General features: G+C 48.4%; 1 protein-coding gene across 1 annotated transcript in view; it reads left to right on the top strand.

Moving 5' to 3' along the window:
- uroc1 (urocanate hydratase 1) overlaps window positions 1–21,004 on the top strand; it is an 85,054-nt gene extending 64,050 nt beyond the window's left edge. Inside the window, exons 16-20 of the mRNA XM_060835298.1 lie at window positions 1,632–1,730; window positions 3,126–3,225; window positions 4,765–4,846; window positions 14,918–15,017; window positions 19,868–21,004. Coding sequence (XP_060691281.1) covers window positions 1,632–1,730; window positions 3,126–3,225; window positions 4,765–4,846; window positions 14,918–15,017; window positions 19,868–20,008 — 522 coding nt within the window. The 3' untranslated portion in view covers window positions 20,009–21,004. The remainder of the gene's footprint in view (window positions 1–1,631; window positions 1,731–3,125; window positions 3,226–4,764; window positions 4,847–14,917; window positions 15,018–19,867) is intronic.
- The last annotated feature ends 5,803 nt before the right edge of the window (window positions 21,005–26,807 follow it).

The following is a 26,807-nucleotide window of genomic DNA, read 5'->3' as shown; positions in this document are numbered from 1 at the left end:
CTGTCCCAGAGATGTTCCCTAAAACGTTCCGCGAGTTGGCATCCTCCCGATGTTGAGGAGACCACATTGGGTGCAACGGACACAGTAGGTGAGGTGTGTGGAGATGCAGAAATGTCTCTGCTGGATGTGGAAGGATCCTTTGGGGCCTTGGCCAGATGTAAGTGGGGAGGTGAGGGCACAGATTTTACACCCCGTGCTGTGGCAAGGGAATGTGCTGGGAGTGGAGGGTGGGTAGGTGGGGTGCATGGACCTAACAAGGGAGCCATGGAGGGAACAGTCTCTGCAGAACACAGATAGGAGTGGGGAGGGAACTATATCCCTGGTGGTGGGGTCTGACTGTGGGTGGCATAAATGGCTGACAATGATGCGTTGTATCCGGAGGTTGGTAGGGTGGAAGGTCAGAACCAGGGAGGGGGGGGTGGACTTTCTATCCTTGTTGCAGTTGGAGGGGTGGGGTTCAAGGGTGGAGGTGTGGGTAGTGGAGGGCATTGCGTCCTTGAAGTAGGAGGCCATCTGGGATGTTCTGGAGTGGAATTGCTCCTCCTGGGAGCAGATGCAGCGGAGACAGAGGAATTGGGAGTGAGGGATAGCATTTTTCCGGGGTGGGGGAGTTGGGAGGAGGTGTAGTTCAGGTAGCTGCAGGAGTTGGTGGGTTTGAAATGGATGTCTGTGTTGAGTCGGTTCCCAGAAATGGAGATGGAGAAGTCCAGGAAGGAGAGGGAGGTGTCTGAGATGGTTCAGGTGAACTTGAGGTTGGAGTGGAAGATTGTTCTGAAGTTGATGAACTGTTCAACCTCCTCGTGGGAACATGGGGTGGTGCCCTTACAGTCATCAATGTAACAGAGGAAAAGGTAGGGGATAGTGCCAGTGTAACTAAAAAAGAGGGACTGTTCCACATACCTGATGAAGAGGCAGGCATAGCTGGGGCCCATGCGGGTCCCCATGGCTAACCCTTTGGTCTGAAGGACTTAATGAGGGAATCGAGGAGGGCTGCTATTCTGTACAATATACACAGAGGCTTCTGGTCTCTATAACATACACAGGGACTGTTATTCTCTACAACATACCAAGGGGCTGCTATTCTTTATAATATACCCAGGGACGGCTATTCTCTGTAATGTACACAGTGACTGCTGTCCTCTATAATATACCCAGGGACTGCTATTCTCTATTATATACACTGGGACTGCTATTCTCTGTAATGTACACAGTGACTGCTGTTCCCTCTAATGTACATAGCAAAAATAAAGGCACCATAGTTCAACTCTCTCATTAGAGAAAGATGACTAGTGGTGGTTTAACCTGAGGGTCACTGTGCCTCAAGCGAGGGGAGAGGTTGAGAAGGAGAGACCTTTGGGGTAACCTGAGCTGATGTGGGAATTGAAGGCATATGTTGCTCTCCATCACAAACCCACCCTCATAAACGTATACAATGTAATGTGGGAAAGCAGCGATGGTGTCATGAAACTTTGTAAGGACTGCTCTGGCCTCAGCTGGAATTGTGGGGACTACATTTCCAGGAGAGTGTGAAGGTTTCAGGGAGGGGGTGGAAATGATTGACGAGAATGGTTCTGTGGGTGAGCAATTAGTCAGACTTTCTTTGATTGAAATTTCCTGCCTGCATTTGCCAGGTTGTCGGTTCTCAAGCTCGGATTCTGTACTCGGATCAGAAAGGAAGAGTGAAGATAGCAGTTGCAATAAACCGGGCAATTGCTGCAGGCAAGATCACGGTAATAGCAAAACCTTGCATTTATGTAGCACCTTTAATGAAAATCAAACATCCCAACACATGTCCTCAGGGACATTTAAAGTACAGCTTGACACCAGACCACAAAAGGAAACGGATACTGGTGCAGGTAACTGAAAAATCCTATGGAAATTCTTCTTAGTTTTGAACATCTGAATTAAATCCTCCTTTGCTGTTGGAAGGAGAATAACACAGCTTCTCCTATCTCTCTACATAACTGAAGGCTCCTATTTATTTCTAGCCCGTTCACTCCTTTCTAATTTGACTGACAGTTGCCCCTCTGAATTCAAGTACAAGAGCTGGGACATCTTGCTGCAACTGGACTGGGCCTTGGTGAGACCACACCTGGAGTACTGTGTCCAGTTTTGGTCTCCTTATCTGAGGATGGATGGTCTGGTGATGGAGGGAGTGTAATAGAGATTCCTGACCATATGGAGAAAGACTGGATTGGTTAGAGCAACAAATGCTGGAGATCACAGTGGGTCAGGCAGCATCCATGGGGAGAGAGCAAGCTAACGTTTCGAGTCTAAATGACTCTTCATCAGAGCTGACATGGAGTGTCTGACGAAGAGTCAGCTACGCTCGAAACATTTGCTCGCTGTGATTTCCAGTGCTTTTTATTTTCAGTACAGACTCCAGCATCTGAAGTAATTTGCTACGAGATTAGTTTAGGATTATAATCACTGGTTTAAAAAGATGAGGAAGAATCTCATAGCACCCTATAAAATCCTGACAGGTCTAGACAGGGTAGAGCAAAAAGAATGTTCCTGATGACTGGGGAATCTAGAGCCAGAGGTCGCAGTCTAAGGATGCAGAGTTAGCCATTTAGGGATGAGATGTCAAGAAACTCCCTCCCTAAGGGGGTCTACTTACAGCACTGCTTACAAGAAGGCAGCCCACCCCCACCTTCTCAATGGGCAACTAGGGACAGGTAATAAATATTGAGCCCAGCCAATGATGCCCAAATCCCAGAAATGATTTTTTAAAATAATTTTTTTTTATTCAGAGGGAGGGGAGCCTGTAAAAGTCTTTGCCACAGAAAGCAGTTGTGACCAAAACATTGACTGTTTGCGGGAAGGAGTTAGATATAATTTCTAGGGCTAAAGGGATCAAAGGGTATGATATGGGGAAAAAGCAGGAAGAGGGGATTGAATTAGAAGATCAGTTGTGATCATATTGAAGGTGGAGCATGCTTGAAGGGCCGAATGGCCAACACCTGCTACTGTTTTTCTATGTTCCTGTGTTCTCTAAGTTCCTCAATCTATTCATATCCAGAGAAAGGTGTCCCACTCTGTTCTATTATTCCTGATAATTATAACCTCTCAGAATTACATTTTACACAAAGCAATCCCATTCTAATCTCTATGTCCCCTGACAGGCTCCTGTGGTGATTAGCCGAGACCACCATGATGTCAGTGGAACTGACAGCCCCTTCAGAGAAACCTCAAATATTTACGATGGGTCAGCATTTTGTGCAGGTTGGTACCATTCACTGAATGGATTCTGTAAAGGACCATCAGTATCCATTGAAATGAAGGGGCCATTCAGTCCATCAAGCCTGTCCTACCTCTCATCCATCTACCTGCTGTGATTTTATAACTTGATGCCTCACCGAACCAAAGTCCATCAATCCTTGTTTTCAAATTTCTGTTACCCTTGAATCTTAGAGCACAGGAAGAGACCATTCAGTTCATTGACACTGTGAAAGGCCTATTGTTGTGCTGTTATCCTGCGCATTCATCCCTAACATCTCCAGTTGTGTCTCATTGCACATAGAACATAGAACATTACAGCACAGTACAGGCCCTTCGGCCCTCGATGTTGCACCAACCTGTGGAACCAATCTGAAGCCCATCTAACTACACAATTCCATTCTCATCCATATGCCTATCCAATGACCATTTAAATGCCCTTAAAGTCGGCGAGTCTACTGCTGTTGCAAGTAGTTTGTTCCATGCCCATCCTATTCTTTGAGTAAATAAACTACTTCTGACATCTGTCCTATATCTGTTACCCCTCAATTTAAAGCTATGCCCCCTCGTGCTAGCCATCACCATCTGAGGAAAAAGGCTCTCACTGTCCATCCTATCTAACCCTCTGATTATCTTATACGTCTCTATTAAGTCACTTCTCCACCTTCTCTCTAATGAAAGCAGCCTCACATCCCTCAGCCTTTCCTCATAAGACCTTCCCTCCATTACCAGCCAAGGTCCTAGGAAATCTCTTCTGAACCAATCCCAAAGCTTCCACATCCTTCCTATAATGCGGTGACCAGAACTGTACACAATACTCCAAGTGCAGTTGCACCAGAGTTTTGTACAGCTGCAGCATGACCTTGTGGTTCCAAACCTCAATCCCTCTACCAATAAAAGCTAACACACTGTATGCCTTCTTAACAACCCTATCAACCTGGGTGACAACTTTCAGGGATCAATGTACCTGGACACCGAGACCTCTCTGCTCATCTACCCTACCAAGAATCTTCCCATTAGCCCAGTACTCTGCATTCCTGTTACTCCTTCCAAAGTGAACCACCTCACACTTTTCCACATTAAACTCCATTAGCCACCTCTCAGCCCAGCTCTGTGGCTTATCTATGTCCCTCTGTAACTTGCAACATCCTTCAGCAACTCCAATCTTACTAACCCATCCTTCTACGCGCTCATCCAGGTCATTTATAAGAATGGCCCAAGTCTCCTCCTTCAAATGTCTTTGTACCTCTGTTACTGAGCTTTGGATCACCTGTCCTTATATGGTTCATGACAAATTTTGACCATCAGCTCAGTGTTTCTATACCACCTTAAAGGTACCGTAAAAATGCCATTTGTAGTTGTCCCTCTGCATGTTATTCAAGGGCCCTCCTGAGACTGTGTGTGCTCACCTGATGACCCTCAATTCATAGACGAATAGATCTATCCTCAGGAGGTTGTCACAGGGGGAGAGAGTGGTAATGAGGAGCCTAATGTCCCCCCATGTTCTCAACTGATTGGGTATGTGTTGGCCCTCTCTCTTCCCAGACATGGCAGTGCAGAACGCTATTGGTGACGCTTTCCGAGGAGCAACGTGGGTGGCTTTACACAACGGCGGAGGTGTGGGCTGGTGAGTATTAATGCTACCCTTCCTCCATCAGGGGCAGGTGTGGGCTGGTGAGTATTAATGCTGCCCTTCCTCCATCAGGGGCAGGTGTGGGCTGGTGAGTATTAATGCTACCCTTCCTCCAGTAGGGGCAGGTGTGGGCTGGTGAGTATTAATGCTGCCCTTCCTCCATCAGGGGCAGGTGTGGGCTGGTGAGTATTAACGCTGCCCTTCCTCCAGGAGGGGGAGGTGTGGGCTGGTGAGTATTAATGCTGCCCTTCCTCCAGGAGGGGGAGGTGTGGGCTGGTGAGTATTAATGCTGCCCTTCCTCCAGGAGGGGGAGGTGTGGGCTGGTGAGTATTAATGCTGCCCTTCCTCCAGGAGGGGGAGGTGTGGGCTGGTGAGTATTAATGCTGCCCTTCCTCCAGGAGGGGGAGGTGTGGGCTGGTGAGTATTAATGCTGCCCTTCCTCCAGTAGGGGGAAGTGTGGGCTGGTGAGTATTAATGCTGCCCTTCCTCCATCAGGGGCAGGTGTGGGCTGGTGAGTATTAACGCTGCCCTTCCTCCAGGAGGGGGAGGTGTGGGCTGGTGAGTATTAATGCTGCCCTTCCTCCAGTAGGGGGAGGTGTGGGCTGGTGAGTATTAATGCTGCCCTTCCTCCATCAGGGGCAGGTGTGGGCTGGTGAGTATTAATGCTACCCTTCCTCCAGTAGGGGCAGGTGTGGGCTGGTGAGTATTAATGCTGCCCTTCCTCCAGTAGGGGGAAGTGTGGGCTGGTGAGTATTAATGCTGCCCTTCCTCCATCAGGGGCAGGTGTGGGCTGGTGAGTATTAACGCTGCCCTTCCTCCAGGAGGGGGAGGTGTGGGCTGGTGAGTATTAATGCTGCCCTTCCTCCAGTAGGGGGAGGTGTGGGCTGGTGAGTATTAATGCTGCCCTTCCTCCATCAGGGGCAGGTGTGGGCTGGTGAGTATTAATGCTACCCTTCCTCCAGTAGGGGCAGGTGTGGGCTGGTGAGTATTAATGCTGCCCTTCCTCCATCAGGGGCAGGTGTGGGCTGGTGAGTATTAATGCTGCCCTTCCTCCATCAGGGGCAGGTGTGGGCTGGTGAGTATTAACGCTGCCCTTCCTCCAGGAGGGGGAGGTGTGGGCTGGTGAGTATTAATGCTGCCCTTCCTCCAGGAGGGGGAGGTGTGGGCTGGTGAGTATTAATGCTGCCCTTCCTCCAGGAGGGGGAGGTGTGGGCTGGTGAGTATTAATGCTGCCCTTCCTCCAGGAGGGGGAGGTGTGGGCTGGTGAGTATTAATGCTGCCCTTCCTCCAGGAGGGGGAGGTGTGGGCTGGTGAGTATTAATGCTGCCCTTCCTCCATCAGGGGCAGGTGTGGGCTGGTGAGTATTAATGCTGCCCTTCCTCCATCAGGGGCAGGTGTGGGCTGGTGAGTATTAACGCTGCCCTTCCTCCAGGAGGGGGAGGTGTGGGCTGGTGAGTATTAATGCTGCCCTTCCTCCAGGAGGGGGAGGTGTGGGCTGGTGAGTATTAATGCTGCCCTTCCTCCAGGAGGGGGAGGTGTGGGCTGGTGAGTATTAATGCTGCCCTTCCTCCAGGAGGGGGAGGTGTGGGCTGGTGAGTATTAATGCTGCCCTTCCTCCAGTAGGGGGAAGTGTGGGCTGGTGAGTATTAATGCTGCCCTTCCTCCATCAGGGGCAGGTGTGGGCTGGTGAGTATTAACGCTGCCCTTCCTCCAGGAGGGGGAGGTGTGGGCTGGTGAGTATTAATGCTGCCCTTCCTCCAGTAGGGGGAGGTGTGGGCTGGTGAGTATTAATGCTGCCCTTCCTCCAGGAGGGGGAGGTGTGGGCTGGTGAGTATTAATGCTGCCCTTCCTCCAGTAGGGGGAAGTGTGGGCTGGTGAGTATTAATGCTGCCCTTCCTCCATCAGGTGCAGGTGTGGGCTGGTGAGTATTAACGCTGCCCTTCCTCCAGGAGGGGGAGGTGTGGGCTGGTGAGTATTAATGCTGCCCTTCCTCCAGTAGGGGGAGGTGTGGGCTGTTGAGTATTAATGCTGCCCTTCCTCCATGAGGGGGAGGTGAGGGTTGGTGAGTATTAATGCTACCCTTCCTCCAGGAGGGGGAGGTGTGGGTTGGTGAGTATTAATGCTGCCCTTCCTCCAGGAGGGGGAGGTGTGGGCTGGTGAGTATTAATACTACCCTTCCTCCAGGAGGGGGAGGTGTGGGCTGGTGAGTATTAATACTACCCTTCCTCCATGAGTTAACCTTAAAGTGCTGGGTGACAGGCTTCCCCACCTGAGAGGCAGGGACAGGCGATCGGTTCAAATCCTGAATCAGGAGCAATGGATTCTTCCTCAGGGCTGAGGGGCCTGAGTGGGGAGGGAGTGGGGAGGGAATGGGGAGGGAGTGGGGAGGGAGTGGGGAGGGAGTGGGGAGGGAGTGGGGAGGGAGTGGGGAGGGAATGGGGAGGGAGTGGGGAGGGAGTGGGGAGGGAGTGGGGAGGCGACATGAATGCGATGTATAAAATTATGAGGGGAAGGTACCTTTCCCCTTGATGGGCGGCTCAATGACCAGGGGCTGTAGATTGAAGGTAAGGGCAGGGGGGTTGACAGAGGATATGACACAACACCTTTACTCCCAGAGAGGGGTGGGGAATCTGGAACTCTCTGCCTGTGAGGGTGGGAGAGGCAGGAACCCTCGTCACATTGAAGAAGAGTTTAGATGTACACTTGTGAGGTCAAGACTATGGGCCAAGTGCTGGGAATGGGATTTGAATAGTTAAGTACTGGGTTTTGCTACTGCAGATTCGATGGGCTGAAGGGCCTTTTTATGTGCTGTGGCCTTGTGTCTCCCTCTGACTGTAAGTCCCTCCAGGAGAGCACTGTGTGCGGGTCTGGTGCAGGTGGTGGTGGAGTGGTGAGGGCCCACCAGTGAAAGATTCACCTGGACAACGTGACATCGATATTGGGTGGGTCTGATGTAGATAGCGGGGTGTGCAGTGTAGAAATGGGGGGAGGGGGTGGAGACAGGGAGGGGTGTGCAGATGGGGGAGGGAGGTGTAGACGGGGGAGGGGTATGTAGACAGAGGAGAGAGGTGTAGACAGGGGGAGGGGGCTGTAGACGGGGAGGGGTGTGCAGACGGAGGAGGGGGGGTGCAGACAGAGGAGGGGGGTGTAGATGGGGAAGGGGGGGTGCAGACAGGGAGAGGGGGTGTAGCGGGAAGGGGGTGTAGATGGGGGAGGGGTATGTAGACGGAGGAGCGGGGTATAGACGGGGAAGGGGGTGTGGACAGGGGGGGTGTAGACAGGGGGAGGGAGCTGTACACAGGGAGGGGTGTGCAGACGGGGGAGGGGGTTTTTGACGAGGGGTGTAGATAGCGGAGAGGGTGGTGTAAGAACAAAGAAAATCCCAGCACAGAAACAGGCCCTTCGGCCCTCCAAGCCTGCACTGATCCATATCCTCTATCTAAACCTGTCACCTAGTTTCTAAGGATCTGTGTCCCTCTGCGCCCTGCCCATCCATGTATCTGTCCAGATACATCTTAAATGACATTATCATTCCTGCCCCTACCACCTCCACTGGCAACGCATTCCAGGCCCCCTCCACCCTCTGCATGAAGAACTTTCCCCGTGTATCTCCCCTAAACCTTTCCCCTCTCACTTTGAACTTGTGACCCCTAGTAATTGAATCCCCCACTCTGGGAAAAGGTTTCTTGCTACCCACCCTGTCTACACCTCCCATGATTTTGTAGACCTCAATCAGGTCCCGCCACAATCTCTGTCTTTCAAATGAAAATAATCCCAATCTACTCAACCTCTCTTCATAGCTAGCACCCACCCAGACAATATCCCGGTGAATCTCCTCTGCAAAACATCCACATCCTTTTGGGAATGTGGTGACCAGAACTGTACGCAGTATTCCAATTGTGGCTGAACCAAAGTCTTATACAACTCTAACATGACCTGCCAACAGTTGGACTCAATACCCAGTCCAATGAGGGAAAGCATGCCGTATGCCTTCTTGACCACTTTACTGACCTGTGTTGCCACCCTCAGGGAACAATGGACCTGAACACCCAGATCTCTCTGTGCATCTATTTTCCCCAGGGCTTTTCCATTTACTGTATAATTTGTTTTTGAATTGGCTCTTTCAAAATGCATCAGCACGCACTTGTCTGGTTTGAACTCCATCTGCCATTTCTCTCCAATCTATCTATATTCTGCTGTATTCTCTGACAGTCCCTTCACTATCTGCTACTCCATCAATCTTAGTGTCATCTGCAAACTTGCTAATGAGGTAACCTACATCTTCCTCCAGATCATTTCTGTATATCACACAGTGGCCCCACACAGATCCCTGTGGGACACCACTGGGCACAGGGCTCCATTTTGAGAAGCTCCCTTCCACTTCTACTCTCTGTCTCCTGCTGCCCAGCCAGTTCTCTATCCATCTAGCTAGTACACCCTGGACCTCATGCAACTTCACCACCTCCATCAGCCTACAATGGGAAACCTTACCAAATGCCTTACTAAAGTCTATGTATATGACATCTACCTCCCTTCCCTCATCAATCAACTTTTGTCACCTCTTCAAAGAATTCTCTTAGGTTTGTAAGACATGACCTTCCTTGCACAAAACCATGCCTGCCTATCACTGATATGCCCATTTTTTTCCAAATGGGTATTTATCCTATCCCTCAGTATCTTCTCCTACCACTGACATCAGGCTCACCGGTCTATAACTACCTGAATTATCCCTGCTACCCTTCTTAAACAAGGGGACAAATTTAGCAATTCTCCAGTCCTCCAGGACCTCCCCCGTGTTCAAGGATGCTGCAAAGATATCTGTTAAAGCCTCAGCTATTTCCTCTCTCGCTTCCCTCAGTAACCTGGGGTAGATCCCATCTGGACCTGGGGAGTTGTCCACCTTAATGCCTTTTAGAATATACAAAACGTCCTCCCACCTTATGCTGACTTGACCTCGAGTAATCAAAGATCTATCTTAACCTCAATACCCACCATATCCCTCTCCTTGGTGAATACTAGTGCAAAGTACTCGTTAAGAATCTCACCCATGGTGTAGAGTGCAGGGAGTGTGGTGTAGATGGCTGGGAGGTGGTGGAGGAGGGATGGTGACACAGTTGTCTTTAATGGTGATGAGCTGGCTCAGGTCTGATGGACTCTCCCCAAGTTCTATTTTTCTTTTTTTTACCTTTATTCTCACTTACTCAAAATGGCACTAAATTGCAGCGACAAGTGAATGTTTTTCACTGTATTTTATTGTATCGTTTATGTAAAAATCATGTGACAACAAAAATTATTCAACATTTGTAATGTTCAATGGGGAAATCTGTATCAGTTGGATGGGTCTGGCTCTCTGTTACTCTGTATTGTGAAGGGAGCAGAGTCTCCTTGGCCTAACCTACCAACGAGGAGATGGAGGAGGCAACAGGAAACACTCAGATGTAGCCATCCCCCAGTGAGGGACTCCTGTGTGAACGCAATAGCATAGGAGATATGCTGAACCATATCAGAGACTGCAGGCAGATTGTGAAGGTTCTGGAAGGTACCATGCTCCCACATAGAATGCCATTGGTGACTTTGACATTTCAGCGATGGAGGGAGGCTGGATGAGCTTGGATTATCCTCTTTAGAGCAGAGGAGGTTGAAGGGGGACCTGACAGAGGCGTGTAAGCCTGATGAGGGGCGTGGGTAGGAAGCCTTAATTGATGGGTTAATAACAAACGGGCATAATGTTCAAGTGAAAGGCGGGGATTTTAGAGAAGACAATACCAGGAATTGATCGAAAAATTCAGCAGCTTTGGCAGCATTTGTGGAGAGGGCAACAGAGTGAACATTGTGGGCCAAATGACCCTGCTTCAGAACTTCAAGATTTCCAGCATTGGCTGTTCTTTGATGTTTAGATTTAGAGGGGATTTGAGGGAAAACATTTTCCCCCAGAAGGTGGCTGGGGTCTGGAATGCTCTGCTTGGGAGGGGTGGGGGGGTGGGGTTGAGGCGGGAAACCTCACAACCTTTAAAAAGTACTTGGATGGGCACTTGGAACGTCACATTCAAGGCAATGGGCCTAGTGTGGGAAAGTGTGGCTAGTGGAGGCAGTGGAATATTTTTGAAAATGCAGACTCATGTGCCGAATGGCCTTTTCTGTACTGTCTGTTTTACTTTTGCGCTAGTGAGGAAACCTAGCTCAGTGGAATCAAACATAGATTAACAGGAAAAGGGCTGGCACCAGTCTGCAAGTGGTCACACCTCATTCATTTGGGCTCAGCGATGAGCACTGCTGCCTCACAGCGCCAGGAACCCAGGTTCAGTTCCACCCTGGGGTGACTGTCTGTGTGGAGTTTGCACATTCTCCCCGTGTCTGCGTAGGTTTCCTCCGGGTGCTCCGGTTTCCTCCCACAGTCCAAAGATGTGTGAGCTAGGTGGATTGGCCATGGGATATGTAGGGTTTCAGGAGTAGAGTTGGGTCTGTTGGGATGCTCTAGGGAGGGCCAAATGGCATTCTTCCACACTGTAGGGATTCTATGTTTCTTCCTGGTGAATTGATAAGGCACTGTCTCCGAGGCTTACTGAGGTACAGGCTCCAGAACTGAACTCAATAGCTCCTGAGGGGATCTAACCAGAACTGGAATATAATTTCAGACCTCTTTGTATGAGGAGATGTGTGGAATAATAACTCAGCAGGTCCAATGAAAGGCCCTTAAGTATTACCTCTCATGCAGTGAAGATGAAGATGAAAATTGTTCTCTGGGGGATATCCAGCATCTGTTCAACACTTGGCTTCTGCCACTGAAAGCCCGGGTGATATCAGATACTGTTGAGTTACTTTTCATATCCTCTGTAATAGGCCAAATGTACTTTTCCACTTGTGGCTTCAATTACAGTAAGTCTGACCAGCAGTGAATGTTTCTATCAGGCAGACGTAATTCATTCCTAATGGATCTGTGAACTCTGAGAAGGAGTGTAAAACTGTCAGCAAGAACTTTGCTGAATCTCCCTCACGTTAGCTTTCATCGTGAAGCAAAGATGATAGAAAATGCCGAGGCTCGAGTCCAGGACCCCAGCTGGGTTGGCTGGATTAGCCATGAAAGGTGAAGCAAATGGTGGATTAGTTCTTTGTTGATGTTACGTTTGAATTTTAAACACTTTTACACCGTTGAAGAAATGGAGAATTGATGAGGTGCAGACCTTTGAGACTTTCAGGGTGTTAGGAAGAAAAGATTTCTGATTGTAACAACAGGAAAGTGTAGCGAATGGAGAGCAGGTGGGAATGCAGCTCTGAGGAGGCATGTAGGGGCAGAAGTAGGCCATTCAGCCCATCGACACTGCTCTGCCATTCAGTGAGATCATGGCTGATCTGATAATCCTCAACTCCACTTTCCTGCCTTTTCCACATAACTTTCGATTCTCTTTCTGATTAAAAATCCATTTCAGCTTTAATATACTGAATGACCCAACCCCGACAGTGCTCTGTGGTAAAGATTTCCACAGATTCACTCCCCGCTGAGGGAAGAAATTCCTCCTCGTCTCCATCTTAAATGGCAGACCCTTTACTCTGAGATAATGCCATCTGGGCCTATTCTGGATTAGTGGTGCTGGAAGAGCACAGCAGTTCAGGCAGCATCCGAGGAGCAGCAAAATCAAGCCCTTCATCAGGAATAAAGGCAGTGAGCTGGAAGCATGGAGAGATAAGCTAGAGAAGGGTGGGGGTGGGGAGAAAGTAGCATAGAGTACAATGGGTGAGTGGGGGAGGGGATGAAGGTGATAGGTCAGGGAGGAGAGGGTGGAGTGCATAGGTGGAAAAGGAGATAGGCAGGTAGGACAAGTCCGGACAAGTCATGGGAACAGTGCTGAGCTGGAAGTTTGGAAAAGGGTGAGGGTGTGGGGTGTGTGTGTATGGAATGTGTGTGTGGAAGAATGCCATTTGGCCCTCCCTAGAGGTCCCCTTCCTGGACCTCTCCATCTCCATTAATGATGACCGAATTGACACTGACATTTTTTACAAACTCACCGACTCCCACAGCTACCTGGATTACACCTCTTCCCACCCTACCTCTTGCAGAAACGCCATCCCGTATTCCCAATTCCTCCGCCTCCGCCGTATTTGCTCCCAGGAGGACCAGTTCCACCACAGAACACACCAGATGGCCTCCTTCTTTAGAGACCTCAATTTCCCTTCCCACGTGGTTAAAGATGCCCTCCAACACATCTCATCCACATCCCGCACCTCCGCCCTCAGACCCCACCCCTCCAACCGTAACAAGGACAGAACGCCCCTGGTGCTCACCTTCCACCTGACAAACCTTCACAGAAACCAAATCATCCGCCGACATTTCTGCCACCTCCAAAAAGACCCCACCACCAGGGATATATTTCCCTCTCCACCCCTTTCCGCCTTCCGCAAAGACCGTTCCCACCATGACTACCTGGTCAGGTCCACGCCCCCCCTACAACCCACCCTCCCATCCTGGCACTTTCCCCTGCCACCCAGGAACTGTAAAACCTGTGCCCACACCTCCTCCCTCACCTCTATCCAAGGCCCTAAAGGAGCCTTCCACATCCATCAAAGTTTTACCTGCACATCCACTAATATCATTTATTGTATCCGTTGCTCCTGATGCGGTCTCCTCTACATTGGGGAGACTGGGCGCCTCCTAGCAGAGCGCTTTAGGGAACATCTCCGGGACACCCGCACCAATCAACCACACCGCCCCGTGGCCCAACATTTCATCTCCCCCTCCCACTCTGCTAAGGACATGGAGGTCCTGGGCCTCCTTCACCGCCGTTCCCTCACCACCAGATGCCTGTAGGAAGAACGCCTCATTGTCTGCCTCAGAACACTTCAACCCCAGGGCATCAATTTGGACTTCAACAGCTTCCTCATTTCCCCTTCCCCCACCTCATCCTAGTTCCAAACTTCCAGCTCAGCACTATTCCCATGACTTGTCCGGACTTGTCCTACCTGCCTATCTCCTTTTCCACCTATCCAATCCACCCTCTCCTCCCTGACCTATCACCTTCATCCCCTCCCCCACTCACCCATTGAACTCTATGCTACTTTCTCCCCACCCCCACCCTCCTCTAGCTCATCTCTCCACGCTTCAGGCTCTCTGCCTTTATTCCTGATGAAGGGCTTTTACCCGAAATGTCGATTTCGCTGCTCCTTGGATGCTGCCTGAGCTGCTGTGCTCTTCCAGCACCACTGATCCAGAATTTGGTTTCTAACATCTGCAGTCATTGTTTTTACCCTCTGATCCTAGTCAACCTCTTCACATCTCCCCATGTCAAGTCCGTCAGAAATGTATACATTTCAATAAGGTGATCTTGCAATCTTCTGAACTCTAATGCGTACAGACCCAACCGACTCAACCCTTTCCCATAAGACAGTCCCTCTATTCTCAGGATCATCCAAGTGAACCTTCTCTGGATTGACTCCAAAGGCATATATTCTGTGTCTACCCTTTTAACATCTACCCTGTCAAGTCTTCTATGGATCTTGTATGTTTCTATAAGGTCACCTCTCAGTCTTGAGTACAGGCCAATACGACTTAACATTTCCTTAGGGAATCAAGTGTTGCAGAGAGAAGGCAATTGAATAGAATTGAGAAACACGCCTGCCATGATTAAATGGTGGACAAGATTTGATGGGCTGAAGAGCCTAATTCTGCTCCGGTATCTTCAGAGTTATGGTCATAAGACAGTCCCTCCATACCTGGGATCAGCCGAATGAACCTTCTCTGGACTGTCTCCAACACAATGGATCTTTTCTTAGACGTAGGGCCCAAAGCTATTCACAGTATTCCAGCTGTGGTCTGACTAGTAATGGGGACAGTCAGAGGAGCACTAATCAATGTATTTTCACAAAGGATGTCTGATGGGGACAGCGTAGAGAGAGCTTTACTCTGCATCTAACCCTGTGCTTTCCCTGCCCTGGGATTGTTTGATGGGGAGCAGTGTAGAGGGAGCTTTACTCTGCCTCTAACCCTGTGCTTTCCCTGCCCTGGGAGTGTTTGATGGGGAGCAGTGTAGAAGGAGCGTTACACTGATGGGGTGTGTTTTTGTTGCTGGCCAGGGGAGAGGTGGTGAATGGTGGCTTTGGTCTGGTCCTGGATGGCTCTGCAGAGGCTGAGGAGCGAGCAAAGATGATGCTGAACTGGGATGTCTCCAATGGGGTGAGTGAGATATATTTTCACTTTGGTGATACTTTTTCTTCTGTTGAAATTTGTTTCATTAATTGAGCAAATATTTGCATGTCTGTTAAAATAACACACGCCATAGAAAGAAGCCATTTGGCCCAACATTCCTATGCCAGCCCTGAAAGAGCAAGCTGACCAGTACCTCTCCCTTGCCTTAGCCCTATTGTTCCTCAAATGTCTTGCTTCAATTGTTGATTTAACTATTACAAATGGATTGGTTTTGAGCACAATTCTCACAATCAGTGTGTAGCACCTTTAATGTAAAATGCTGCCTTAGTGCCTCCCACAGGATCATGGTGAAACTACACTTCACAGCAAACCACAAAAAGGCAGAGTTGGGACAAATGAAAACTTTGGTCAGAGTTAACTGCAAGGGAACGTCTTGAAGGAGGAAGGAGAAATGGAGAAGGAGACCATTTTGGGGAGCCATTTCCAAAGCTTAAAGCTTAGGCATGTAAAGACAGGGTCAATAATGACAGAATGATTAGCATATGTGGACAAAGCAGTCACTTGATTGGCACCACATCCACAAGCATCCACTCCCTTGATCACCGACGCTCAGTAACAGCAGTGTGTACTGTCTACAAGATGCCCTGCAGAAATTCACCAAAGGTCCTCAGACGCACCTTCAAAACATAAGACCACTTCCATCTAGAAGGACAAGGGCAGCAGATACATGGGAACACCACCCCCTGGAAGTTCCCATCCAAGCCACTCACCATCCTGACTTGGAAATATATCACCGTTCCTTCAGTGTGGCTGGGTCAGAATCCTGGAATTCCCTCCCTAAGGACAATGTGGGTCTACCCACAGCACATGGACTGCAGCAGGTCAGGAAGGCAGCTCACCCCCACCTTCTCAAGTGGCTACTAAGGACAGGCAATTAATACTGGACCCAGCCAGTGACCCCCACATCCCACAAATGAATAAGAAAAGTTGAGCTAGACTGGAGGTGAGATTTGGAGGAGTGCACTAAGCGATAGGGTAGGGGGAGGTTGTGGAGACAGGGAGGGGGGGAGGCTATGGAGGAGTTTGAAATAAGAAATGAACAATACTCTTAAAATTGAGGCAATGTTTAACCATAGTTAATTATGGGGTGCATAGACATACTGCAGGTTTAGCCACGGGATGATCTGAAGTTTTCAGCCTGGAGCGAGTGAGTGGTCATTATCCATTAGCCAAGTCACGAAGGAGCAGATGATAAACTGAGACACCAGTGATGCCACAACATGTCACAGGAGTGAAAATAAATTCTCAGAGTTCATCATGGGTCAAACATAACCCAGGGAAGTCTAACTCCTTACACCTTGGTACAGGAGAAATGACTCCATCTCACTATTCCATTGTTTACTCTCTGACCTCCCCCATCTCCCCACAACTTTCAGTGGAAAGAGCGTCCTACTTACATCGATCAGAATTTCTCAATATTCCATCTGCCCTTCTCTGATCTAAGGAAGATTATCCCATTTTCCAGTAACTATCTGGAAGGAAGGAAGTCTTGTGCTTCAGTTGGTAGCTTCCCTGATGCTGAGCTAGGAACCCTGGCTTCGAGTCCCACCACAGGACCTGATGGTCACAGAAAGTGCAGCCTTAACACGGCCAATCAGATTCAGGATCAACCCCTGTAAACCCTCCCAACACACACCAATAGCAAGTGGGGAGAGGGGGAGAGATTCCTGCTCAGCCGTGAAATGGAAAGTTGTAATCTCCATCATCACTCTCCAAACTATTTCATACATCCATGTTGTAACAGTAAGTTGGAATGGCACGGTGGCTCAGGGGTTAGCACTGCTGCCTCATAGCAATGAGGGTTTGACTCCCACCTTGGGCGACTGTCTGTCTTGAGTTTGTACATTCTCCCCGTGTCTGTGTGGGTTTCCTCCGGGTGCTCTGGTTTCCTCTCACAGTCCAAAGATGTGCAGGTCAGGGTGGCCATGCGAAATGCAGTTATAGGGATGGGATAGGGTCTGAGTGGGATGCACTTTTGAAGGTCAATGTGGACTCGATGGGTCAAATGGCCTGCTTCCACTCTAGGGTTTCTACGAACTTAGAGTCATAGAGATGTACAGCAAGACCCTTCAGTCCAACTCATCCATGCTGACCAGATATCCTAAATTTAGGGTGTAGGTTTGCTCGCTGAGCTGTAGGTTTGATATTCAGACATTTCATTACCTGGCTCGGTAACATCATCAGTGGTGACCTCCAAGTGAAGCGAAGCTGTTGTCTCCTGCTTTCTATTTGTATCTTTCTCCTGGATGGGGTTCCTGGGGTTTGCAGTGATGTCATTTCCTGTTCGTTTTCTGAGGGGTTGATAGATGGTGTCTAGATCTATGAGTTTGTTTGTGGCGTTGTGGTTGGAGTGCCAGGCCTCTAGGAATTCTCTGGCATGTCTTTGCTTAGCCTGTCCCAGGATAGATGTGTTGTCCCAGTTGAAATGGTGTTTTTTTTCATCCGTGTGTAGGGCCTAGAGGGAGAGGGGGTCGTGTCTTTTTGTGGCTAGCTGGTGTTCGTGTATCCTGGTGGCTAACTTTCTTCCTGTTTGTCCAACGTAGTGTTTGTGGCAGTCCTTGCATGGAATTTTGTAGACGACGTTGGTTTTGTCCATGGGTTGTACTGGGTCTTTTAAGTTTGTTAGTTTTTGTTTGAGAGTGTTAGTGGGTTTGTGTGCTACTAGGATTCTGAGGAGTCTTAGTAGTCTGGCTGTCATTTCTGAAACTTCTTTGATGTATGGTAAGGTGGCTAGGATTTCTGGCTGTGTTAGGTCTGCTTGTCGTGGTTTGTTCCTTGAGGAATCTGCGGACTGTGTTTTTTGAGTATCCGTTCTTCTTGAATACGTTGTATAGGTGGTTCTCCTCTGTTTTCCGAAGTTCGTTCGTGCTGCAGTGTGTGGTGGCTCTCCCTCTTGGCCCTACACACGGATGAAAAAAAACACCATTTCAACTGGGACAACACATCTATCCTGGGACAGACTAAGCAAAGACATGCCAGAGAATTCCTAGAGGCCTGGCACGCCAACCACAACGCCATAAACAAACACATAGATCTAGAGGAGAAAGTGAGGTCTGCAGATGCTGGAGATCAGAGCTGAAAATGTGTTGCTGGAAAAGCGCAGCAGGTCAGGCAGCATCCTGAAGAAGGGCTTATGCCTGAAACGTCGAATTTCATGTTCCTTGGATGCTGCCTGACCTGCTGCGCTTTTCCAGCAACACATTTTCAACATAGATCTAGATACCATCTATCAACCCCTCAGAAAATGAACAGGAAATGACATCACCACAAACCCCAGGAACCCCATCCAGGAGAAAGATATAAATAGAAAGCAGGAGACAACGGCTTCGCTTCACTTGGAGGTCGCCACTGATGATGTTACCTAGCCAGGTAATGAAACGTCTGGATATCAAACCTACAGCTCAGCGAGCAAACCTACACCCTAAACCTCAACCTGAGCTACAAACCTTCACAAACCTTACAAAGATCCTAAATTAATCTTGTCCCATTTGCCATCACTTGGCCCATATCCCTCCAAACCCTTCGTATTCATATACCCATCCAGATGCCTTTTAGATGTTGTAATGGTATCAGCCTCCACCACTTCCTCCTTGGACTCCTTAATGAACAGTGACACATAGTCAAATGCCTGACCCTCCTCTGTCCCATTCTAATAACCTTCCTCTGCACCATCACCAAGGCCTTGATGCTCCTCCTAATTAAGAAAAGAAATTGAATTCTGGCCTTTATTGTTGAGGAGTTCAAATTAAAAAATTGGGAAGTCTCACTGCAGCTGTACAGGGCATTGGTGAGAGCTCAGCTGGAATGCTGAGTACGGTTCTGGTCCCTGTATTTAATAAAAGATGTACCAAGATAGTTCAAATGAGATTCGCTGGCCAGATTCCTGGGATGAATGGGTTGATTTATCAAGAGCAGATAATCAGGTTAAGCCTTTATTCATGGGAGTTTAGAAGATTGAGGGGTGACCTTATTGAAAGGTACAAGATTCTGATGGGACGGGCTTAATAGGGCAGATGGGGAACACAATACTCCACCCACTGCCTACATCGGGGTGGCTGGTGACGGTTAGATGCTGACTTTTCGCCTCTGCAAGTTGGGATCTTACTCATCGTGGGCTGATGGTGGGGTGGGGATGGTGGTGTGGTGGTGGTGCTGGTGGTGGTGGTATTGCCCGATTTACCAAGTGCAGGGATCAGGGGTGAAGTGGGGTTAGAGAATCTCAGCCAACCAGACCCTGAAGGAGACAAAGCAGAACAAAACCAAGGCCCTGGATGTGAGGCTGACTGACTGACCTTTGCCCAGCTGTTACAGCCAAGGGTAGGCTTTTTGGTGAGTCGTCATTGTCGTACTGTTGAAAATGCAGTAGGTATTTCATGCACAGCATCATCCCACAAACTAAATGATGAGATAATAATTTGTAGTGACACTGGTTCAGTGCTTCCCACAACCTCACCATTTGTTACAGTGCAGGAGGAGTCCATTCAGCCCATCGTGCCTGGAAATGTTCTAGTCCCTGGTGCCAATCTCCTCCCTTTCCCCCATATTTCTGCACACCATTTCTATCCAGTGCTCCCTCGAATACCCCAGTTGAACAGCTCCCACCACATTTCCAGGCTGTGCGTTCCACACCCTGACCACTTGCTGGATGGAAGTGTTTTTTCTCATACTCCCCTTGCTTTGTTTGTATGTCACTGTAAAAGAGAACTCCCCGGCCTCCTTCAGTAAAGGACTGGGGTATTGTTCACAACTGCATGAGAGGGCAGAAGGGGCTGAGGTTCTGAAAGGCGCTACAGAAATGCAATTTCCTTGTGTTGCAGGTGAGCCGACGGTGCTGGTCTGGAAATGCCAGGGCATACGAAACAATTTGCAGAACCATGAATGAGCACAGTGACCTGAGAGTTACCCTCCCTCACGCTGTGGAGGATGAAGAGATCCTGGACAGAGCCCTGCAGCAGTAGGCAGCCTGACCAGCACCCACCTACCCCTGTCCCACTCACATCCCTGCGCCCTATTCAGATTCAGAGCACCAGAGAATCAACCAGCACAGAAGAGGCTCTTCAGCCCATCGAGTCTGCACTATCCAAACAACTCTACACCGGTCCCACTTTCCGGCACTGGGGCCTTGCCCTGAATGTTATGACATTCCAAGTGCTCATCCTAATATCTTTTAAAAGGCCTTGTGATTTCCCTCCCAGGCACTACATTCCAGACTCCCACTCCATTTGTTATTGACCCTTCAACTAAGGGGAACAGCTGCTTTCTATCCCCCTGTCCATGCCCCTCATAATCTTATTAATCTTTATCAGGTCCCCCTCAACCTTCTTGCTCTATAGAAAACAATCCGAGCTTATCCAGCCTCTCTTCAGCATTAAACGGCTCCATTCCAGGCAATATCCTGTTAAATCTCCTGCACCCCCCCTCGCTCTCCCCCCCAGTGTAATTACATTCTTCCTATAATGCAGTGGCCAGAACTGCACACAGTCCTCCAGCTCCAACATAACCTCCCTGCTCTTATAACCTGTGCCATGACTGATAAAGGCAAGTGTCCCATATTCCTTCTTAACTCCCCCATTAACCTGTCCTGCCATCTTCAGGGATCTGTGGACAAACAGCCCAAAATGCCTCTGTTCCTCTGAGCTTCCTCGTGTCCTGCCTTTCATTTAGTACTCCCTTGTTCCTTCTTCCAAAGTGCATGGCCTCACATTTATCAGGGTTAAATGCCACCTGCCAGTGATCTGCCCGTTTGACCAATTATTTTCCATCCTCCTGTAACATAACAGCTTCTCCCTCGCTTTCAACCACGTGGACAATGTGAACAAAATGTGTTTGGAATTCAAAACCTATAACAGTCTGAGAATAAACAAAGCATGTTATCTGTTAGCAACTTCCCCTCAGTTTGCTTATCTCTCTCTAAGGTCATGATAGGGAGATGCCGATGTTGGACTGGGGTGTACAAAGTTAAAAATCACACAACACCAGGTTAGAGTCCAACAGGTTTATTTGGAAACACTAGTTTTCGGAGCGACGCTCCTTCATCAGGTGATTGTAGAGGACTCAATCACCTGATGGAGGAGCAGCACTCTGAAAGCTAGTGTTTCCAATTAAACCTGTCGGACTATAACCTGGTACTGTGTGATTTTTAGCTTTGTACACCCCAGTCCAACATCAGCATCTCCAAATCATTGTTAACCATAACTTGGTGTTACCTCTCTCTAAGGTGTCATTGACCATGGGCTGATGGAGTGATTGCATTGTTCAGATGGATATTTGATTCCTATTGACGTGTGGGTGGTAACTGCCTGATTAAATGAAGTTGAACAATTGCTGCACAATAAGTTACCTCTGTGTTATTGTTATTTTTCCAACAACACAAGGCTGTCATGTTTCACTGATTTAAACCACACACCTTTGCCCAGCTGTTTCAGATCAGCGATGGACTCTTTAAATGTGTCTAACATGCTCTGAGTGCCTGGGGGTGGGGGAGAAATTGGACTCTGCTCTGGTTTGAAAGGTAACTAATGATTTTGTCGTTAACAAATTGCCTTGTGATAATGTTAACATCTGCTTTGGCCCAAGCAGCATTTGTTTTGTATTATATTTGTCTCAAACTGCTGGTGTGTTTCATGTGCCCCTGTCAGTGGAAGGGAGATTGAAAAGAACTTGCACCGTCTGTGGTCTCCCCTTTCACGTCTGTGTCTGATCTGGGTTAAAAATCACACAACACCAGGTTAGAGTCCGACAGGTTTAATTGGAAGCACACTAGCTTTTGCAGCGTCACTCCTTCATCAGGTGGTAGTGGAGGGCTCGATCATAACACAGAACCTGATGAAGGAGTGTCGCTATGAAAGCTAGTGCTTCCAATTAAACCTGTCGGACTATAACCTGGTGTTGTGTGATTTTTAACTTTGTCCACCCCAGTCCAACACTGGCATCTCCAAATCGTGTCTGATCATGGCGGTCAAGTGAACTGAGATTGGAACAGTGAGGTGTTGCCTTCAATGTACAGAGTACAGTTCTGGTACACTGCCTATATTAACCAATGGAACCAATTGCTGGAATCAACCATGAGACCAGAAGAGGCCCAGAAAAATTAATTAGTTGCATTTATATAGCACCTTTCCTGACCTCAGGACAACACACAGCCCTTTCACGAAATCAGAAAGGTCTGGCAGCAGATGCAGAGAGACAGACAGAGTTAACATTTCCAATCCAGTGACTCTCTGTCACTTGTATTTTTGAGACCTCAGAATGGGTAGAGTGCCCCAGGAATCCGTGCTGGGGCCATTGTTGCTGACAGTATCTTCATGACACGGATGGGGAAAAGTGAAAGTGACTGTAGAAATCTACAAAACAGTGGGATCTGGGGGCCCTTGAGCAAAAAATCACAAAACTGAAAATATGTTGCTGGAAAAGTGCAGCAGGTCAGGCAGCATCCAAGGAGCAGGAGAGTCGACGTTTCGGGTATGAGCCCTTCTTCAGGAATAGCGGCCATGCGCTGCTACCTACATTCCCTGCAATTAGCCCTACCCCAGCTCAGGACAACACTCTCACAGACCTGCAAAAGACCTCTACTGTTCTTCATCCACAGATGAATCCATACACTAAACAAACAGTTCTTCCTAGCCATATCGGAACCTCTTGCAAAAATCACAAAGTACTAGCATCCAAATACAGTGGGAAGGCAATGGTAAACAGGCCTTTATTTCAAATGGAATGGAGTATAAAATTGGGGAAGTCTTGCTAAAAGTACACAGGGAGCAAGTCGGACCACAGCTGAATAATTGTGGACCCCTTATCTGAATGAGAGGCCATTCCTCTCCTTAAGCCTGTTCTGCCATTCAATGAGATTGTGGCTGATCTGTCACCAAACCCCACACACCTGCCTTTGGCCCATGTCCCTTAATATCTTCACTAAAGAAAAAATTCCTTTACCTCAGGCTTAAAATTAACAACAGCAGAATATAGATAGATTGGAGAGTTGGGCAGAGAAGTGGCAGATGGAGTTCAATCCGGACAGATGTGAGATGATGCATTTTGGAAGATCCAATTCAAGAGCAAACAACACAGTAAATGGAAAAGTCCTGGGGGAAATTGATGTACAGAGAGATCTAGGTGTTCCGGTCCATTGTTCCCTGAAGGTGCCAATGCAGATCAGTAAAGTGGTCAAGAAGGCATACGGCATGCTTTCCTTCATCGGACGGGGTATTGAGTACAAGGGTCAGCAGATCAAGTTAGAATTGTATAGACTTTGGATTGGCCACATTTGGAATACTGTGTGCAGTTCTGGTCACATTATCAAAAGGATGTGGATGCTTTGGAGAGGGTACAAGGGAGGTTCACCAGGGTATTGCTTGGTATGGAGGGTGCTAGCTATGAGGAGAGGTTGAATAGATTAGACTGTTTTCATTGGAAAGAAAGAGGTTGAGGGGGGACCTGATTGAGGTCCACAAAATCATGAGAAGTATAGACAGCGTGGATAGCAACAAACTTTTTCACTTGAACATTATGCCCATTTGTTATTAACCCATCAATTAAGGTTCCTACCCACCCCCACCCAAGCCCCTCATCAGGCTTACACGCCTCTGTCAGGTCCCCCTTCAACCTCCTCTGCTCTAAAGTGGCAAATCCAAGCTCATCCAGCCTCCCTCCATCGCTGAAATGTCAAAGTCACCAATGGCATTCTGCGTGGGAGCACGGTACCTTCCAGAACCTTCTCAATCTGCCTGCAGTCTCCGATATGGTTCAGCACATCTCCTGTGCTATTGTGTTCACACAGGAGTCTCTCACTGGGGGATGGCTACATCTGAGTGTTTCCTGTTGCCTCCACCATCTCCTCGTTGGTAGGTTAGGCCAAGGAGACTCTGCTACCTTCACAATACAGAGTAACAGAGAGCCAGACCCATCCAACTGATACAGATTTCCCCATTGGACATTACAAATATTGAATAATTTTTATTGTCACATGAGTTTTACATAAAGGATATAACAAAATAAGTTAAAAACTTCATTTGTAGTCTTGATTCGGCGCCATTTTGAGTAATTTAAGAATAATGGTAAAAAAAGAAAGATTGAACTTGGAGAGAGTCCATCAGTCCTGAACCAGCTCATCACCATTAAAGACATCTGTGTCACCATCCCTCCTCCACCACCTCCCAGCCATCTACACCACACTCCCTGCACTCTACACCATGGGTGAGATTCTTAATGAGTACTTTGCACTGGTATTCACCAAGGAGAGGGACATGGTGGGTATTGAGGTTAAGATAGATCTTTGATTACTCGAGGTCAAGTCAGCATAAGGAGGGAGGACGTTTTGTATATTCTAAAAGGCATTAAGGTGGACAAGTCCCCAGGTCCAGATGGGATCTACCCCAGGTTACTGAGGGAAGCGAGAGAGGAAATAGCTGAGGCTTTAATAGATATCTTTGCAGCATCCTTGAACACAGGAGAAGTCCTGGAGGACTGGAGAATTGCTAAATTTGTCCCCTTGTTTAAGAAGGGTAGCAGGGATAATTCAGGTAGTTATAGACCGGTGAGCCTGATGTCAGTGGTGGGGAAGCTACTGGAGAAGATACCAAGAGATAGGATATATACCCATTTGAAAGAAAATAGGTTTATCAGTAATGGGCAGCATGGTTTTGTGCAGGGAAGGTCTTACAAATTTAATAGAATTCTTTGAAGAGGTGGAAAAGTTTATTGATAAGGGAAGGGAGGTAGATGTCATATAGATGGACTTTAGTAAGGCATTGCACCACGTCTCCCACTACAGGCTGATGGAGTTGGTGAAGTTGCATGAGGTCCAGGGTGTACTAGCTAGATGGATAGAGAACTGGCTGGGCAGCAGGAGACAGAGTAGAAATAGAAGGGAGCTTCTCAAAATGGAGCCCTGTGCCCAGTGGTGTCCCACAGGGATCTGTGTGGGGCCACTGTGTGATATACAGAAATGATCTGGAGGAAGATGTAGGTTACCTCATTAGCAAGTTTGCAGATGACACTAAGATTGGTGGAGTAGCAGATAGTGAAGGGGACTGTCAGAGAATACAGCAGAATATAGATAGATTGGAGAGTTGGGCAGCGAAATGGCAGATGGAGTTCAATCCGGGTAAATGTGAGGTGAAGCATTTTGGAAGATCCAGTTGAAGAGCGGAATATACAGTAAATGGAAAAGGCCTGGGGAAAACTGATGTACAGAGAGACCTGGGTGTTTAGGTCCACTGTTCCCTGAAAGTGGCAACACAGGTCAGTAGAGTGGTCAAGAAGGCATACAGCATGCTTTCCTTCATTGGACGGGGTATTGAGTACAAGTGTTGGCAGGTCATGTTACAGTTGTACAGGACTTTGGTTCGGCCGCATTAGGAATACTGCGTACAGTTCTGGTCACCACATTACCAAAACGATGTGGGTGCTTTGGAGAGGATGCAGAGGAGGTTCACCAGGATATTGTCTGGTATGGAGGCACTAGCTATGAAGAGAGGTTGAGTAGATTGGGATTATTTTCAATAAAGACAAAGGTTGAGGGGGGACCTGATTGAGGGTTACAAAATCATGAGAGGTGTAGACAGGGTGGATAACAGGAAGCTTTTTCCCAGAGTAGGGGACTCAATTACTAGAGGTCACAGGTTCAGTGAGAGGGGAAAGGTTTAGGAGAGATACACGGGGAAAGTTCTTCATGCAGAGGGTGAAGGGGGCTTGGAATGCGTTGCCAGTGGAGGTGGTAGGGGCAGGAATGATAATGTCATTTAAGATGTATCTAGTCAGATACATGGATGGGCAGGGAGCAGAGGGATACAGACCCTTAGAAATAGGTGACAGGTTTAGATAGAGGATATGGATCCGTGCAGGCTTGGAGGGCCGAAGGGCCTGTTCCTGTGCTGTAATGTTGTTTGATCTTTGTAACTTATCAATGATAAGATACACTGAAAGCTGATCCCAGATTTGAAGGGACTGTCTTATGGCGGATGGTTGAGTAGATTGGGGCCTGTACTCATTGGAGTTTAGAAGAATGAGAGGTGACCTTATTGAAATATACAAAATTCCTAAAGAATTTGTCTGGGGAAATGTGGACAGTCTGTTTCCCTGTGTGGGAGAGTCTAGGACCAGAGGGAATCATCTCAGAGTAAGGAGTCACCCATTGAAGACAGAGATGGGGAGGAATTTCTTCCCTTGGAGGGGAGTGAATCTGTGGGATTCTTTCCCACAGAGGGCTGTCGGGGGCTGGGTCATTCAGGATATTCAAGGCTGAGGCAGATGGATGTTTAGAGCTGAAAATGTGTTGCTGGTTAAAGCACAGCAGGTCAGGCAGCATCCAAGGAACAGGAAATTCGACGTTTCGGGCCAGAGCCCTTCATCAGGAACGAGGAGAGTGTGCCAGGCAGGCTAAGATAAAAGGTAGGGAGGAGGGACTTGGGGGAGGGGCGATGGAGATGTGATAGGTGGAAGGAGGTCAAGGTGAGGGTGATAGGCCGGAGTGGGGTGGGGGCGGAGAGGTCAGTAAGGAGATTGCAGGTTAGGAAGGCGGTGCTGGGTTGAGGGAACCGACTGAGACAAGGTGGGGGGAGGGGAAATGAGGAAACTGGAGAAATCTGAGTTCATCCCTTGTGGCTGGAGGGTTCCCAGGCGGAAGATGAGGCGCTCCTCCTCCAACCATCGTGTTGTTATGTTCTGGCGATGGAGGAGTCCAAGGACCTGCATGTCCTCGGTGGAGTGGGAGGGAGAGTTAAAGTGTTGATTCTGCCGATGAATGTTTAATCAGGAAGG

Source organism: Hemiscyllium ocellatum, chromosome 14, assembly GCF_020745735.1.
Source record: "Hemiscyllium ocellatum isolate sHemOce1 chromosome 14, sHemOce1.pat.X.cur, whole genome shotgun sequence".
In the NCBI taxonomy this organism is placed as follows: domain Eukaryota; kingdom Metazoa; phylum Chordata; class Chondrichthyes; order Orectolobiformes; family Hemiscylliidae; genus Hemiscyllium; species Hemiscyllium ocellatum.
Note: the sequence above shows the minus strand (reverse complement) of the source record. Positions and strands in the feature narration are given on the sequence as shown.